The sequence below is a fragment of the Dryobates pubescens genome, chromosome 2, assembly GCF_014839835.1.
Source record: "Dryobates pubescens isolate bDryPub1 chromosome 2, bDryPub1.pri, whole genome shotgun sequence".
In the NCBI taxonomy this organism is placed as follows: Eukaryota; Metazoa; Chordata; class Aves; order Piciformes; family Picidae; genus Dryobates; species Dryobates pubescens.
This window is the reverse complement of record NC_071613.1, coordinates 30,445,847-30,461,449: the sequence shown is the minus strand read 5'-3', so window position 1 is coordinate 30,461,449 and position 15,603 is coordinate 30,445,847. Positions and strand designations below refer to the sequence as shown.

The window sequence follows — 15,603 nt, the reverse complement described above, 5'->3', positions numbered from 1 at the left end:
ACTGGTCCCTGTCTCTTCTCTTTCTGGTTGCACCGAGGTCAGTTATGTTCTTGCTTCCCTTTACCTATCTGCCCACAATGAGGCAGAACTTCTTAATGGCACACAGGACAAAGAGAAATAAATGTCACAGAAAAGAATTACAGGAAGAAGTAAATAATAGAGAAAGAAGCTTTTTATCTATGCCAAAGTAAGCTATATCAGGATCAAATTTTTTCCTCTTCAACTAATCTTCTTTAAAAGTCTCAAGAAAATGCTACTGAAAGACTGATCAAACTCCCGAAGATTAAAGAAGGGAAATCTGTTCCAAATATAACACGTTTCTAAGCAAACCCTTGTTTTAATTGCACATGTCCATATCTCAGCCAACAAGGTTCTGCAGAATTCAAGCCAAACCCATCCCCAACCGTACACATCTAACTCATAAGAAAGTTGTTGTTCAGATAGCTCCTACCTTCTTTTACCAGTTAAACCAAGTTTTCTAGGAAAGAGTACTGCTTGTCTCTATGATCATTGCCCTATTGATTACTGTGTAAATATTAGGCTTCCTGCTCGGGGAGAAACTACTGCAAAGTTTCTTTCACTCCTGTTTACATACTTCAAACTTGTGCGTGGTTTAGAACAAGGAAGTTTATGTAATGGTCCCAGAAAGTGCAGTACATCATGGCTCGTTTTAAATCAGGTATGAGTACATGACACAGATGAATTCACAAAACACTACTTTCATCTGAAATTTGAGTAGTAACTCTTTTTTCCCCTGAAGGTTTAAGTAACTTTAAGAGATTAAATGATTGTATTTTTCTGGGGATTTTTTTAAAGCAGTACTGGATGGAAGAGTTTAAGATGTATCTTTCCTGAATTGATTCAGCCACAAATACACCATCAACTATAAGGATATTTAAACAAGTCATTCCAGAAGACCTCAATGTTCTCTACAGCTATAGAATACAATGATTTTAAACTTTGCTCAAAGTGTTTTAGCATTATAGCACCAAAAAAACATCTTGTTGCCAAAGACCAAATTTTTAAGTACTGAACAATCCCCAAAAAATAATCTGTTTGCAAAATGAAGAAACCTGTACATGCATCAGGGATATTCACCTACCTAAAAATGAACTTATGATACAAATTTTATTTGTGGTCTGCCCATTACCAGTGCCCATCACTGAAATTCTTGTTTTCATCTCTCCTGCAGAGGAAGTTTAAAAATTAGTATTATTAGGAAATATCATTAACAGTGGAGTACTTCTGTACTCCTGGATTACTTTTTTGCCAGACAGCTCTCACAAGTTCAGACATCCCCTTTCCAGGACTTTTTCAGACACACATTGCTGCCTTTTGCCCCTGTGACTCAGAGCCCTTTGTCTGCTTCCTCACTGCCTGCAGGATCAGTAGTAGTCACTGCCACAAGCAACAACAGTTGGGCATTTTTCCTCATCTGGCTGCATTTGTGTTGCTCAGCTTTTGCCAAAATTAAGACCACCTTTGGTGCACAAGCTTCCAAAATTTACTGGGTTTCCCCTCTCAAAAGAAATCTCTCTCAGCTTAAGAGAGCTGCAAGGTCTGCATAAAGCAGCTTTAACGAGTTAAAACTGGAGGGTTTTGCTTGGTTAGGTTTGGGGTTTTGTGGGTTTGGTTGTTGACATTTTTCATTATATTGTTTTAATCACTCTCTGTCCCCAAAATGCTTGACACCAATTTCTAGACCCTTGCCTCCCTCTTTCAGCTTGCAAGATATTTTTCCAGTGTCAGCTTGGCTTTGCCATCCAGAGGCCAAGAGCAGCAGACAGACCATGCCTAATAATGCCTATGCCTTGTCTCCCAGGAGTGAAAAACAGCCCAGAAGTTTTGGTCTGACTGCACTGTCCAGTAGCTGTTTGCTGTGAACAACACACAGCAGCCTGGCCCAGTCTATAAGCTGTCAGATGAGCCACACTGAAAAAAACCCAAAGATAATTGTGAATCTAGACACTACCATGACAATGGTAGCAAAGGGAATTATGACTAGTGATGTTTAACTAAGCACCCTGATGGCAACACAGAAGATGTGGACAGCTCCAAGCTCAGAAGGAGTTAATACATTTATAAATCCAGGATGTTGAAATCACATAAATGAGCAACAGGGAAAACTCAAAGGCTAGATCTCTTGGACTTCTCTGTTAAAACCTTTCACAACATGTATTTCATCACAACACAGCTAATTATCATCATGACTGTGTCTGAACATTAAAAAAACAAAGGTCTAGAAAAATCAGAGAACCTCTCTCTACCACAAAGAATTAAAAAATATGATCGTCAAACAGAACATAGCACAATGTCACAGGGACATATGAAGAGAGCAAGGAATAAATGCTTACGAAATAGCTGTAGTCTTGAAGTACCTACAAACACGAAATCTGGTTTGCTGAAATCGGAGCAATTTAACTAGATTAAGCTAAATACTGCACTAACCCTAAGTAATGCCCAAGAGAAACATCTCCCTAGGCCATTTTAACACCTTTAGAAAGTTAAAATAAGGTGATAGCAACCAGAAATTATGGTCACTGGATGTATATTGTTTTCAGTTTAAAAGAGAGTTAAAAGAATTAATTTTAAAAGCAATGGAATGCTATGAGATGTAATTTGCCACAGCCCAAGGATGATCATACTTACACAGAGTACAGTGGATTTTACAACACTGAATTTACAGCAAATAAGCATTCTACAAGTATTTATTTCAACATCTGACATTTCTCCAGTGAAGGTTGCCTTTTATGGAAAAAAATAAAAGCAAAACTAAAAACAAAACCAAATTTTACTACAAGAGAATAATCTAACTATAAACAGGACTTCTAGGACTGAAGGAGAGAATTTATGTTTTTGGTCTACCAAGGCATGTGAAAAAAAATTCTGAATGCATGATGCACATTTTCAACATTGTAGATAAGCTGTACAGTACAATCTGCAATATATTAACATTCCAAAAGCCTAATAATTTGAAGTTGTTCTTTAAAACACACATGAAAACATCCCCTATTTCAAATGCTAATACTATTTATGGTTATTGAAACTATTATAGAATATCAGTAAACAGGATTCAGTGGCATAATGCTAAAAGGAAATTAAAGACATAATAATCAAGCATTACATTTTCACAGTGAACCATCAGCATGATAACAAATAAGAAACAAGTTAATTTTAATATTTAAGCAATACATTCTTCCTATGGGCTTACTAACAAGAATTTTCATTTATAGGCTTCCTTCAGAAAATGTCACGATTACCATCTGAACAGGAGGAAAAAAAGGATAAAGTTCAAATGCTGATTTTGGCATTTGTATTTCTCTGACGAGGCTTACATAAAGATAAAAAGTATCTAAAAAAACAGAGATCACAGGCATCTGCAGTACAAACATTTTCTAATTCAACTAGTCCATTCCTACAGCACAACAAATGAGTACTGCTTTCACTAATGGATTCCTATTAAACATAAATCAGCAAAACAGTGCATGTATTTTTCCTTTCACACAGCTGGAGCAGGCATACAGCATTCTATTATAGAGTGAGTTAAAAGACACATTTCAACCTCCACATGGAATTACTTACCTAAAAGCATGTTTCTCATCTACAGTTAGTTCTACAGAACAGCAAGTTCTGCACAATAGATCTAGCAAAGGGAATGTTCTCACAAGCTCCTTTTTGACTTGGTGCAAGTTTTGAGCAGGGCTTGAACCTGAGCTGCTGAGAAATATGCTCTGCCCCATAAAGCTGCTGGAACACTACTTCACTCTCATTGGTGAATGATACCTCTTCAGACTACGTAGAAGTGATGCAGAGACAGGTGGCAGCTGGTGCCACCTTAATTTGAAGCAATAAAACCATAAAAGAAAAAAAAAATCATCACATCACAAAAAAATTTGAAGCTTGTATGTTTCAATATATCTGCCCTGCAACTGTTTTTTAACGAGTTGCCTAACTTTAGCCAAGAGAAAATGTCCCTACAAAACTGCTTGATATAGTGTGTATCAAGGAAAATCTAAATTCAAGTTCAACAAAGGCAAATGGCCTTTCTTTAGTGTCTGATTACATCACAACTGAACTATCTCCTCCAATAGAAAAGACTTCCTCTAAAGAAATACCAGCAAGGAGCTAGGTTTTTTTTTTTTGTGTGTGTGTGTGTGTGAGGGTTTTTGGTTGGTTGGTTTTGTTTGTGGGTTTTTTGTTTGTTTGTTTGTATTTCAAACTTCACCTAGAATAAAAACATTTAGAATACTGCTGCTACCATGGCAAGTAGCTACTGTTCACTAAAATTCACCACACACTTTTTTCACAATTAAAATTAACATCTGCTACGATAAGAAACACCACACAACCTTCTTCTAATTATAAAAGAAAATGGCACATCATCTGAAAGCTGTGATTCAAATCATAAATTTGTAGTGGAAAGAAGTGTCCACGCCCTGCATCCCCTCGCTTTGCGATGTGCTCTAAGTCCACGCACAAAAATAAAAGGAAAAAAAATCCAAGGGTTTTTATCTGATGCAATTTGTAGTCAAAGTAATGTTAGATAACTCCTCATGGAGAAACCAAAGATTATTGAAGAACCCTGACTATAACCCTTCCACTTAAGTGTTTTGCCTTAAGTGCACAGAGTTAAGATTTACTTGATTTCTTCATTTGTTTTTTTCCAAAAGTGAAGGGATACAAGGAGGGGTACAAGAGAACTTTGAAGGGCAAACTACTTGGAACAAACTTCCACATTGTCTAGAATTACTAGACAAAATATTTTTCACTGGATTAATTTTGTACCCAGTTCCTCACAAAATATGTTGTTCCAGTGATGATACACTTCACCAGGGTGTGACTTTTTGGTCATTCAAAACAGCACATAGGAAACTTCAGTTTAATCTTGTTTTCTTCTACAACCTCCTACTCTTTCTACTTAAAGATGGATTACTTTGATATTTACCTGCCAACTTGACTTGGCAGCATGGATTTTGTTACATGTCTTGCAATATTTGGTATTCTTGCTACAAGTATCTTCCTTTGGAAAAAAACAAAAAAAAAAAAGAAAGAAAGAAAGAAAAAGGGTGGGGGGAGGGGAGCATTTCTAGCCAAAATGATCACAGAAGTAAACAGTGGAAAAAAAATATGAATCAGCTTTGACATAAAAAGGCAAATAAAAATGAAACAAAATTAAAAATAAACCCCCCTGATTTTTAAGCAAATCGTGGGACCTTGGAAAATGTGACTCATTCTTATTGCGCAGTTGGGGTTGGCAACACCAAAGTTCTGTGGAACTTTATGTGGGTTTTTGCAGACACTGATGACTTAACAAGTTGACCAGTATTTCCAAGTAAATACTACATTCTCTCATTCTGACAATAATACTAGTACTTGTATTTTCTGCGATGCCTAAAGGATTTATTTATTTTCTATTTTAAATTTCACTACTAAGTGCAGAAAAGTCTCACAGGTTCCATAAGCATGCAGCATGTTTGTGCATTAGAGCAAGACAAAATGGCAGGGACTGTATCTCCCTCTGAACTGACAGGCATGCTTCCCTCACTTGTTCCACTTGTTCAATGACTGTAATGTCTCCTTTTTGGCAATGTTTGATAGTTGCTTGCTAAAGCCATTACGATGCATTAGCATGGTCAGGTTAAACCATGTAGCTGGTTTGATGCACTGTACCTCTCTCTCTCTCCTATTTCTCTCTCTCAACAGCCTGCAGCAACCGCTCTCACAGAAGATCAGCCTGTGTTTGCAGAAGGTGGTCTTAGGACTCAGTAATCACAGTTTTGGTGTTGTAGCCCACTGTTTAGCTCCAGAACACAAACAGTCACTGTTTTCACTACAGGTTTGCTGTACTTTTTCTCAAGGTTGTATCTTTAGTGCACCACATACTAGACTCATACAGAAGCACTACAGAAGTTTTACCAAAAGAGCAACCTAGGAAACATGGGTGATAGCTACCCCATCTGATAATAACATAAAAGTTAAGAAAAAGACAAACTTAGCAGTAGTTAAGTTTTGGCCTCATTCTTATTATACTACCCATCCCAATTCTTATTCTTCAACTTTGCTGATCAAGTATTTTCACATATATATTTTAAGCAGTAGAATGCAACTGATAAGATCTCAGCTAAAATGACTATTATGGATACCTTAACAAATTTATGCTAATACATGGAATATCACATTAATGAAATACAAGCACTCTCCAGAGACATTGACTTAAAACAATTACTAGCATGTGTGTGTGGGAAGCACCTTTGTTCAAGAAAACCAACTATTCTACCTCTTGGAATAAAGGATTCACAACAGTAATCCAGTAGGTAGTACCAAAGCACCTATATTTTGCTTCTAAAATTCAAGGTATGAATCAACACAAAGGCAAGGTAAATTTGTAAGGAAGCCTTGTCAAACATGCTGGCCACACTTGAGTGGTATTTTAATCCAATGCGTTTAATACAATTCCTAAGAATCATCCCAGTTTGAAGGAGGAAAACAGAAGTCAGAAGTGAGGTACAATAACCTGATCCTACTGTACAGGCATGCAGGAACAATGAGAAGTCAAACATATGTCTGGAGACTAACAGTTAAACTGCTTTCTCACTAGATAAAATTCACAGGACACAACAAACTCCCAAGGCTTTCTCAAAAGAGAATATTGAATCAAAGGTATTCAGTCATTTGCTTCTTTTTCCCATATCAGGTTAATTACAGTGAGTTGTTCTACATGCAGACACAGAATCAAAGTTAAGGCAAACATCGTATTCTCTAGAACTCTCAAATCATCATCCCTAAGACGACATGCATATCTACTCACACATATATCACAGCTTTTCCTCTTCCTGTCATACAGAGCACTGGAATCAGCCCTCACTAGAAGTTTTGCTCTAGGAGGATTTAGAAAAGCAACATTTAATTCTGCCCCAGTTTATATATAACATGTATTTCTCACAATAAAGACATACACAAAATGCATATGAAAGAGTTACTGAAAACTACCAGCTCACTCTGTGTAGCTTACTTGTGCTTACATGAAGTAAATTCTGCCTATTGCTACTTGCCTGTATCGGCGTCACAAAGATGCACTGAACTTGCACATGTACACTCATACGTGCCTATACACCCCTTTAAAACTACCATCCTGTACTCTGTTGCATGCTAAATGAAATATTAAAATGGCATTCCTGTTTCAGTTACAATATTCAGGAAAATAAAAAATCATTACATTCCAGCTCCTTAAATCTTAGGGTTATGCTTTGATACGACATCCCATTATGAGAGGTGACCTACAGTGCACCCTCAGAGATGACATTACCTTCAAGAGCTCCTTCTAGGACAAAGGTGACATAAATATATTCCTCTATATATTACCATAAGTACTTAGTGTCATTTTAATTTCATCTTCAAACAGGGACCTTCATTGACAAATTCTTATGTCTTTCTCCAGCCTCACATGAGTCCAACAGGTATGCAGCCCTCAAGGCTCTAACAATTTTGATGAGACTATCAAAGGCATGTCATTCCAGTTATAAATGCACAGTAAAACCTATTTTTGTTCGAGTCATTAATCACCATTGCTGCAACTCACTTGATACTTTGACTCAAGAATTTGTCATTATAAGGCCCAGATGACAGCAAGTATTTTAGGAGCCATCCCAGTAAGTAATTATTTCATTGCAGTTGGAAAAAAGAGAATGACAAACTTATTTTCTGCTTTGGGTCTTGTACTCCCAAGCACTGGAAAAGAGGGTGTTTCCTATCAGTGTTATCAACCACTCTTAACCCTTCCTCTTTATGATGAGCACTCAGATTCTGAAAGACTCATTACTTTGAAGTTCTCCGAGTCTGTTGGTGTTGCAATACTGTATAACCATTGGATAAATTTAGAATTAAAAACAATGGTATATTTGGAAATGACAAAACTTCAATAGTCATATGTATCTGTTCCCCAAATTTTGCGTCCATAATCCAAATACATATACATTCATCATAATATTAATGATAAAAAGTTGCTAAATAATGTGAATGGCAGGGAATAACAGAGCTTTAGCATCTGAGAGTTAGTCTAAAAAAAAGTCTATAAAGCATCCATTGATTATTTTCAATTAAATACATTACAGTAAGGCTGAGAGGTATGAAATGACTTCAGGCTCCACAGTACTAAGAGCTCTATGGGCACAAGTTAAGAAAGAATTACTGACCTAAGAGATTACAGCTCAAGAAAGCAACACCAAAAAGAAATATGTGGCATCAAGTTTTATGTATAATGAATTACAGCATCTGTAACTTTCCCTGAGTGAAAAAGAAAGTATGTGGTATGTCCTGCTGTATAACAATTGTGTTCTAAGCATGTTCTATTCTGATACTTTTCTTTAGTTGAGACATCTTTACTTGAGCTGGAAACCAGTTATCCAATTACAACAGGTAAATCTCAGTGACGTTTCTCCTGGAACACAACAAGCTTTTGTAGAAAGAAGCCCCTCCCACCCCCAAAACAGACGAATTGCACAAAGGCTGAACAATCCAGCACACTTTCACTGAGACAGAAGCAAGCAACACTCATGTTGCAGATCTCAAATTGTGGTGCAAAGAATTGCATGGTCAGGCTGGGCAAGTCTTTGTGCTTGAACAGAAGCAGAAGCACTTTAAGGAAAGGGAGAAGGAAAAAGGAGCAGGGGACAGGGATAGAAATTGCTGAAAGAACTTTCTACAGCATGGGGAGGAGAAGCATACTGTGGCATATTTTATTACCAATAAGAGTTCCTGTGTGAATTCTCAGGAAAAGTGCTGGACTTTGCTACCATGAACACCTTAAAATAAACTGTTGTAACTACCTTGAAAGTCACTTCTTTGGCCCCAGAAATATGAAAATACATTAAAGGATGAGGGAGAGGAACCGATTTATTTTTTTTTCATCAGCATGCATCTCTCTGTTGTTGAGGTAATAGACTTTACCAAACCTAGTATCAATTCATATGACATAAATGGAAGCAGAGTGGATCACAGTCACAGAAATGTTAGAATCATGATAAAAAATGAGAAAGACATTTGCACTGACATGAAAAAGGTTTAAGACAGCCTCCTAAGCCTTAGTTTAATTTGAAAATACATTCAGATCTTTCCAACGACTCTAAGAGCCTTAGAGATTAGAAAAGCAAACCAACGAGAACCAAACCAACCGACCAACAACATATCTAATGTTTGCAAGGAATAATATGCCAAAAAATTTGAACATAGGCAGAAAATACTAAGACAGATTTTTGAGAGAATGAAGCTGTAAGAAACTAACACCACATTCAGTTATACTATAATATGGACTGACAGCTCAGCTGCATTAATCTCCTGTTTTAAGGATCATTTCATAAACATTATTAACTTGTCCTTTTCTTTCTCCCTGGTGTATTTCACTACAAAATTTTCAATTAGAAACAGCAGCATAGCAAAGAGAAAAGTCATTTCAGTGATTTGTTTCATTAACATTTTAAAGGAAATAATGACACACTGATCAATATAAAGTTGATCAGCTGAAAGCATTTTTTGGCAGAATAGACCTTTTTTAAAAATGATGCCCAGAGCTGATGACAGCATTAAGCCACTGACTTCCTCACATATGGGCTATCAATGGCCCCAAACTATCTCCTGAAGTATGACTGCTGGATTTTGAAAAGAATAATATCCTGATGCAAGAAAAAAACAGAAAAATAAATGAACCCGTGTCAAGAAACACCATCTTTGACTCACAAGCTCACTCATTGTGGGATTTTATGGGCATACTTACCTGAGATATTAGTATTTCTTCCTGTTCAGATTTAAACTTTTTTTTTTTTTTCCCCCTGAATGTAAATTCTCATTTAATGGCAGGGCACAACAGAAGGTTTCTACAGATTAAAATACTTCTGACAAAACACAGGGCTGGAAGGCTTCACAGTATAGTCCTAAACACAGTGTTCCAACAGGACTCAGGTATGAGTTGGAAAACTGATGCTGAGGAAGGTCTCCTGCCTTCAGGAACTGAGTTGCTCAAGTGGCACAATCTAAGAAACACAATTTCTACCCATATGCTGTAAATATGAAGTAAGATCTCTGTTCTGTGGACTATGTATTGCCTCCAGTCTTCTCCCACACAGCCTCTTCAAGTTGAAAAGGAATTGCACATACCCCAGACTCCCTTCCCTTCAATCCTTTGACTCTGTTTGCCAGCTTTACTGTTTTCCAATACTTTGGTCTTTCTATCTACCTTTTCTCCACTTAATTCCCACTCATGATGATACTGACCTCTGTTCCTTTGTCCTTTCTTCTTGCACACCGAATTCTTTACCCCTCTGGTGCTGCTAGAGTTAGCAGCTCTTTTATTTCCTTGGTTTGCACAGTGGCTCATGCTGGAGCCTCTGTTCCAGTATTTTTGTATTTCTGCAATACATTAGATCAATGGCACCTGCTTCAGAACCAGCTGGAAAGAAAGCACACTCTTGCATCAGCATAGCTACACTGTAGATCACGGGAAGGGAGAGGGCTGTAAGGAATGGAGCCGCTGAGCACAAAGAGTCCATGTCAGGGTTATTTTGGACATGGAAGACACAATGTGAGAATATGACCAAGGGCTCTGCACTGCACAGGGGGATCCTTCTTGGGATCAGGGAGTTGAATTCCAGTGTAGTAGGGCACAGTCTGTTGTAATAAATTCTCTCTGAAGCAGATGGATGTGTGTTACTCTACAAAGATACCAGTCTCTCAAAGCATGGTGACAAGTAGTAGCTCATTTTTATTTCAGCCTTATGTGTGAAAGCTAATTAAACTGCTTAACTGACACAAGACATAGAGTTAATTTTTCTTGGCAGCCAGCCTTCTCTTCTACAAAGTCACTGAATTCTGTGCTTGAGCTTTGCAGAGATGGCATCTGTACAGACACGTCAGAATCAGAAGCAGATTTACGCCTGCTAAAATCCATCCCAAAAGGTTTGCAGGTTCACACATGTACACAGTTGTTTGAATGTTTCTGAGACTTGGTAAGTATTTATATCCACTATGAATACAAGCATATGCTCCAAAAGCTCTGTATGAACAAGTGCAAGATACAATAGGTTTCCTGACAATTTCCAGGGTTTGGATGGAAGAAGAGAAACAACCATTGCCTTCCCGACTTCAGGAACAGCACTGCTGCAGTGGCTTTACTGTCATACCGCCATCAAGGAGACTGGTGAGAGGCCTCGAGCACAAGCCCTACAAGGAGAGGCTGAGGGAGCTGGGGTTGTTTAGCCTGGAGAACAGGAGGCTCAGGGGAGACCTTATTGCTCTCTACAACTACCTGAAGGGTGGTTGTAACCAGGAAGAGGTTACTATCTTCTCCCAGGCAATCAGCACCAGAACAAGATGACACAGTCTCAAGCTGCACCAGGGGAAATTTAGGCTCGAGGTGAGGAGAAAATTCTTCACAGAGTTGTTAGCCGTTGGAATGTGCTGCCCATGGAGATGGTGGAGTCACCATACCTGGAGGTGCTCAGGAGGGGATTGGATGTGGCACTTGGTGCCATGGTTTAGTAATCATGAGGTCTTGGGTGACAGGTTGGACTTCATGATCTTTGAGGTCTTTTCCAACCTTATTGATTCTATAATTCTATGATTTCCATGTAAAATTCCACCAGTTTGCTCTGTAGCTTCCCAAGCTAGCACATACCATACACAATTCATGCGATGCTCGTACATGTTGCTACATCTCAAAAATCACAGTAACCTCTCAGAGTGATTACTTCACTTGAAATATTATCTCTGAATCCCATTATATTCAATAAACTTTCCTCAGAAAATGGTATTTACAATGTGTACATGACATTCTCTTTTTCCAGTCTGGATAAAACACTAATCACACAATTTCATCCTCTAAGCTTCTTATTTGATACTTTAGCTGCCTTGTATCACATACGTTTATGTATTTCCTCCAGGGTATCTGAGATGTACTAGTTTTGTCCCTTTGGGACAACTTGCTCACATTGGACATCCTTTCTTTAACAGGGTATTCAGTCAGCTAATGCAAGCTCTCTGGAGACATTTAAAGCACTCAAAACATTAAGCAAGGTCATTCCTGCCACCTATTATAATTTTTGAAGGGACTTAATTAATCATAGATTGAACTAATTTGAATTTGTGCAATCAGAATGGCATGGATTGTCACCAATTTTCTTGAAACAAATCTGTTTCCTTCACCAGATTGATAGCACTGCAGTCTGCTACTTTTTTTGAGAAGTACCAACATACTGCAATGCGTGACAGAATGCAGATTTATGCCCATAAAGACACAATTGAGATTTTAATTGTCATACAGAAAACAGATAAGCATCACAGCATACTTTTTTTTTTTTAAATACAACAGGCATGCTTAGGCTTTTTTTTCCCCCCAAAAAAAAATCCCAAATTAGGTTATTTCCATAGCATTATCTATATAAAAATATCAGGAATTTAATGGCATTTGACTAATCTTTTCCTAATCCGGTGATTGTTCCTGAGAGCTATTTCACTATTATACACCACTCAACCTAGTTTCCAAAAGCACTGAGCCTCTGAAACTACACAGAAGCCTAAAGAATTTGGAGATAGTGTCCTTGGAAAACTGGAATAGCTCTCTTTCTGTGACTTGCAATCCTTCAGTTTCACCTTTGTTTAAGTCTGAAATACCCTTAAAAGGAATCACAACTCAGTCTGTCTTTAAATGAATGGTACTGAACCACAACTACTGCAATTACGCCTGCTCATACAGTATTAATTTAAGCTGCCATGATAGGCCAGTTTCCTAATAATAATATAGGTAAGACCTACTAATATGGATGAGGCTTATATCTGTCCTACTTGTAAATGATACTATTAAGACAGATTTTGTTTAACAAACCAGTTTGCTTGAGAAGCTTTACGTGTTGCCACACAATGAAACACAAATAATAAACATTCAGAAGCAGATGAACTAAAACCAGCTGAATGAGATGGACTCTATAGTACGTCCAGTACGTCTGTTAGCTACAGAACATTTCAGTACCTAATAGCACTTAAATAGACTTTAAGAGAAATCAGAGATAAGGCAACTTTGTCTTTTAAGCATACAATGGTTTTTCTGAACTCTTTCCTTGAAAAAGCACTCTGCATAAATCAAAATTTCAGTCTTGTCACCAGCTCCCTATCTTTCCCGATGTACCAAGTTATTCCCAAGCCCCTTACTTTCTCCACTCATGCGTGGGCTCAGGAAGAAAGTGATGGAGATCACTTACTATTTCTCAGTTTTGTAAAACTGTAATAGTTGTATTCTTAGATAGAAAGCCTGAAGTTTAAAGAAGCAAGCTTTAGTTGACTTGAGCAGAGGATTCACTTTTTGTGAATGAGTCAGTTTTTGAAATCTGTCAAAGCTGACAGGTGCAGAACTGTACCAAACACCTTAAAAAGCTAAGTTGCATCATGATTATCAATATATTTAAATTAACGCTAAGCTAACATCTATGGCTCTAGTAACAGATTATATAACAAATTGATTACATAATTATTAAATTACATAATAGCCTTCCCTACCAAAAGAAACCAACACCCCAAAAAACCCCAACAAAACCCACAAAACAGAACCCAAAAAAACCCAAACAAAAATAAAACCAATTCAATAAATAAAACAAACACACACACACAAATATATGAGCAAATTCCCACATTGTTCTTATGGACTTCTCCAAGTATTCTTGGGTCAGCTTCAAGCATTTGATGAGATCACAGCTGAGAAAAATACTTTTACATCCAACCCCAGTCCTCAAAATACCAATCTGTTACTGCACCAAGATCAAGACGCTAGTGAAACTGAGACTGTGGGACCTGTTAAAATCCCTACCAAGCAGCAGATGGAGCCAGAACAGTGGGATATTTAAACCCTTTTGTTCACTTGTCTTCACATTTTACTTCAAGTCAGGCTAGTGAAGAAGTTAAGCATGCTTTAGTGAATGAATTTGAGATAGAAAAGTCACCTGCTTCCTGTTTGCCCAAACATTGACTGGTGTAGCAACTACCCATAACTTAGTCCTGCTATTCTGTGATCTGCACTACTGTGTGACAACTCCAGGTCACTCCCTCTGTGAGTTGTCCTCAGAGAGAAACTTGAGAAACAGTAAAACTGAGTAAAATCTGGACTTCTACAGGAAACAAGAAACATGCCACATACAAGTAAATGAGTTATTAATTAGGCATCTTAAATCACTAAAATTATGTTGTGTATGAGAAGAATAACTGCTTCAGAAAGTAGAGTTTTCAGGATGTTTATTTCCAAAGCCAAAAGAAAAAAAGAAAACTCACAGAAAGGAAAAACCTGCATATAATTAATTCAACCACTACAAGCCAAGAATTTTGCACCCTTCAAAACCAGTCAGAAGAATACAGACCAATATTAGTATATTGCCCCCGAGTACATTCTTTCATCAATGGGTTAATCTGCACAGGGCAGCCATTCTCAAACATATCACAAGAAAAAGGTAGATACCTCCTGGACCTAGAAAAGGATTTTTGCAGAATTTTTTTGCCCTTTTTGGAAATAAATTGGATCTGCAGCAAAGCAATTGTTTCCCATCAATGTAAATATACATGAAATATTAGGAACAGTAGAGCTGTGAAATATTACTATTTCCATATTAAGTAGAAATACATTCAGTATTTTTTTCTTGGACATATCTGAATTGAGTCACACAAGCACTGCTCTGTCTTCTCTTCCCAAATGGCTCACATTCATTTGTAACAGACAGCATTGCTAGCCCCTAAGAAGAGAAAAACTGACTAATGAGACAAATGTTGCTGCTGCACCAGAGACAGATTTGGATGTAGACTGAAACTTGAGATGCAAAGAAAAGCCAGAGCAGCTTTGTCTCAATCCTCTATATAACCTTTTATTTTCATACAGGAAGGCTGGCTAAGAACATAACTACCTCAAAACTAGCACTGAAATACCTCATCTTGCAACTTCACATCTGCTTTTTAAGGAAGACTGATATCCTAGTTTTTCCTTACAGAGAAATGGACATCTTCTACCACTATGAACCCACATACAATGAACAGAATAAATTAGAAACCATGTCTGACATTACCGATTGTGAATCCAAACACAGAGAACATTGCATAACAGGTACTGGACATTTCAGCCACTTTCTAGATCTCAGTATGAAATAAAAATATGTTTAATCGTAATGAAGATTAACCTTTAACCTTGGATCAACAGAGGCTCTATAAGCAGAAACACAGATGTGATCATCCCACTCTACTCAGTGATTTTTGGCTGTACCTGGAGTACTGCGTACATCTCTAGTCCCCACAAATCAAGAAAGATGTGAACTGACAGGACTCTGAAGATGATCAAAGGGCTAGAGAACCTAGCCTGTAGGATGTAGCTCCAGACAACTTCCAGATCATTACGAGAAATACGTAATTTAACATAGATTAACTACATTTCAGTCTTGTCTATATTATATAAACAATGTTTTCACTGATTTTACACCCATGTAAATTAAAATACATATTACATATTTAAAGAAAGAGCAAACTCTCAAGAGCATGTTTTTCAGCAGTACACTTTCTCCTTGACTCCAGACATAAAGGTCTGCCCTG

The 15,603-nt window shown here is 37.5% G+C and overlaps 1 protein-coding gene across 4 annotated transcripts in view; it reads right to left on the bottom strand.

The window, feature by feature from the left end:
- The window catches only part of ZNF385B (zinc finger protein 385B), a 125,982-nt gene that overhangs the window by 87,845 nt on the left and 22,534 nt on the right, over positions 1-15,603 (bottom strand). The window contains exon 1 of one of the 4 annotated variants that reach the window (XM_054173983.1): positions 3,583-3,603. The exons of the other annotated variants lie outside the window; for them this stretch is intronic. Within the exon in view, the coding sequence (XP_054029958.1) occupies positions 3,583-3,601 (19 nt within the window). The 5' untranslated portion in view covers positions 3,602-3,603. Of the gene's footprint in view, positions 1-3,582; positions 3,604-15,603 lie in introns of those variants that run through there. 4 annotated transcript variants of the gene reach the window in all.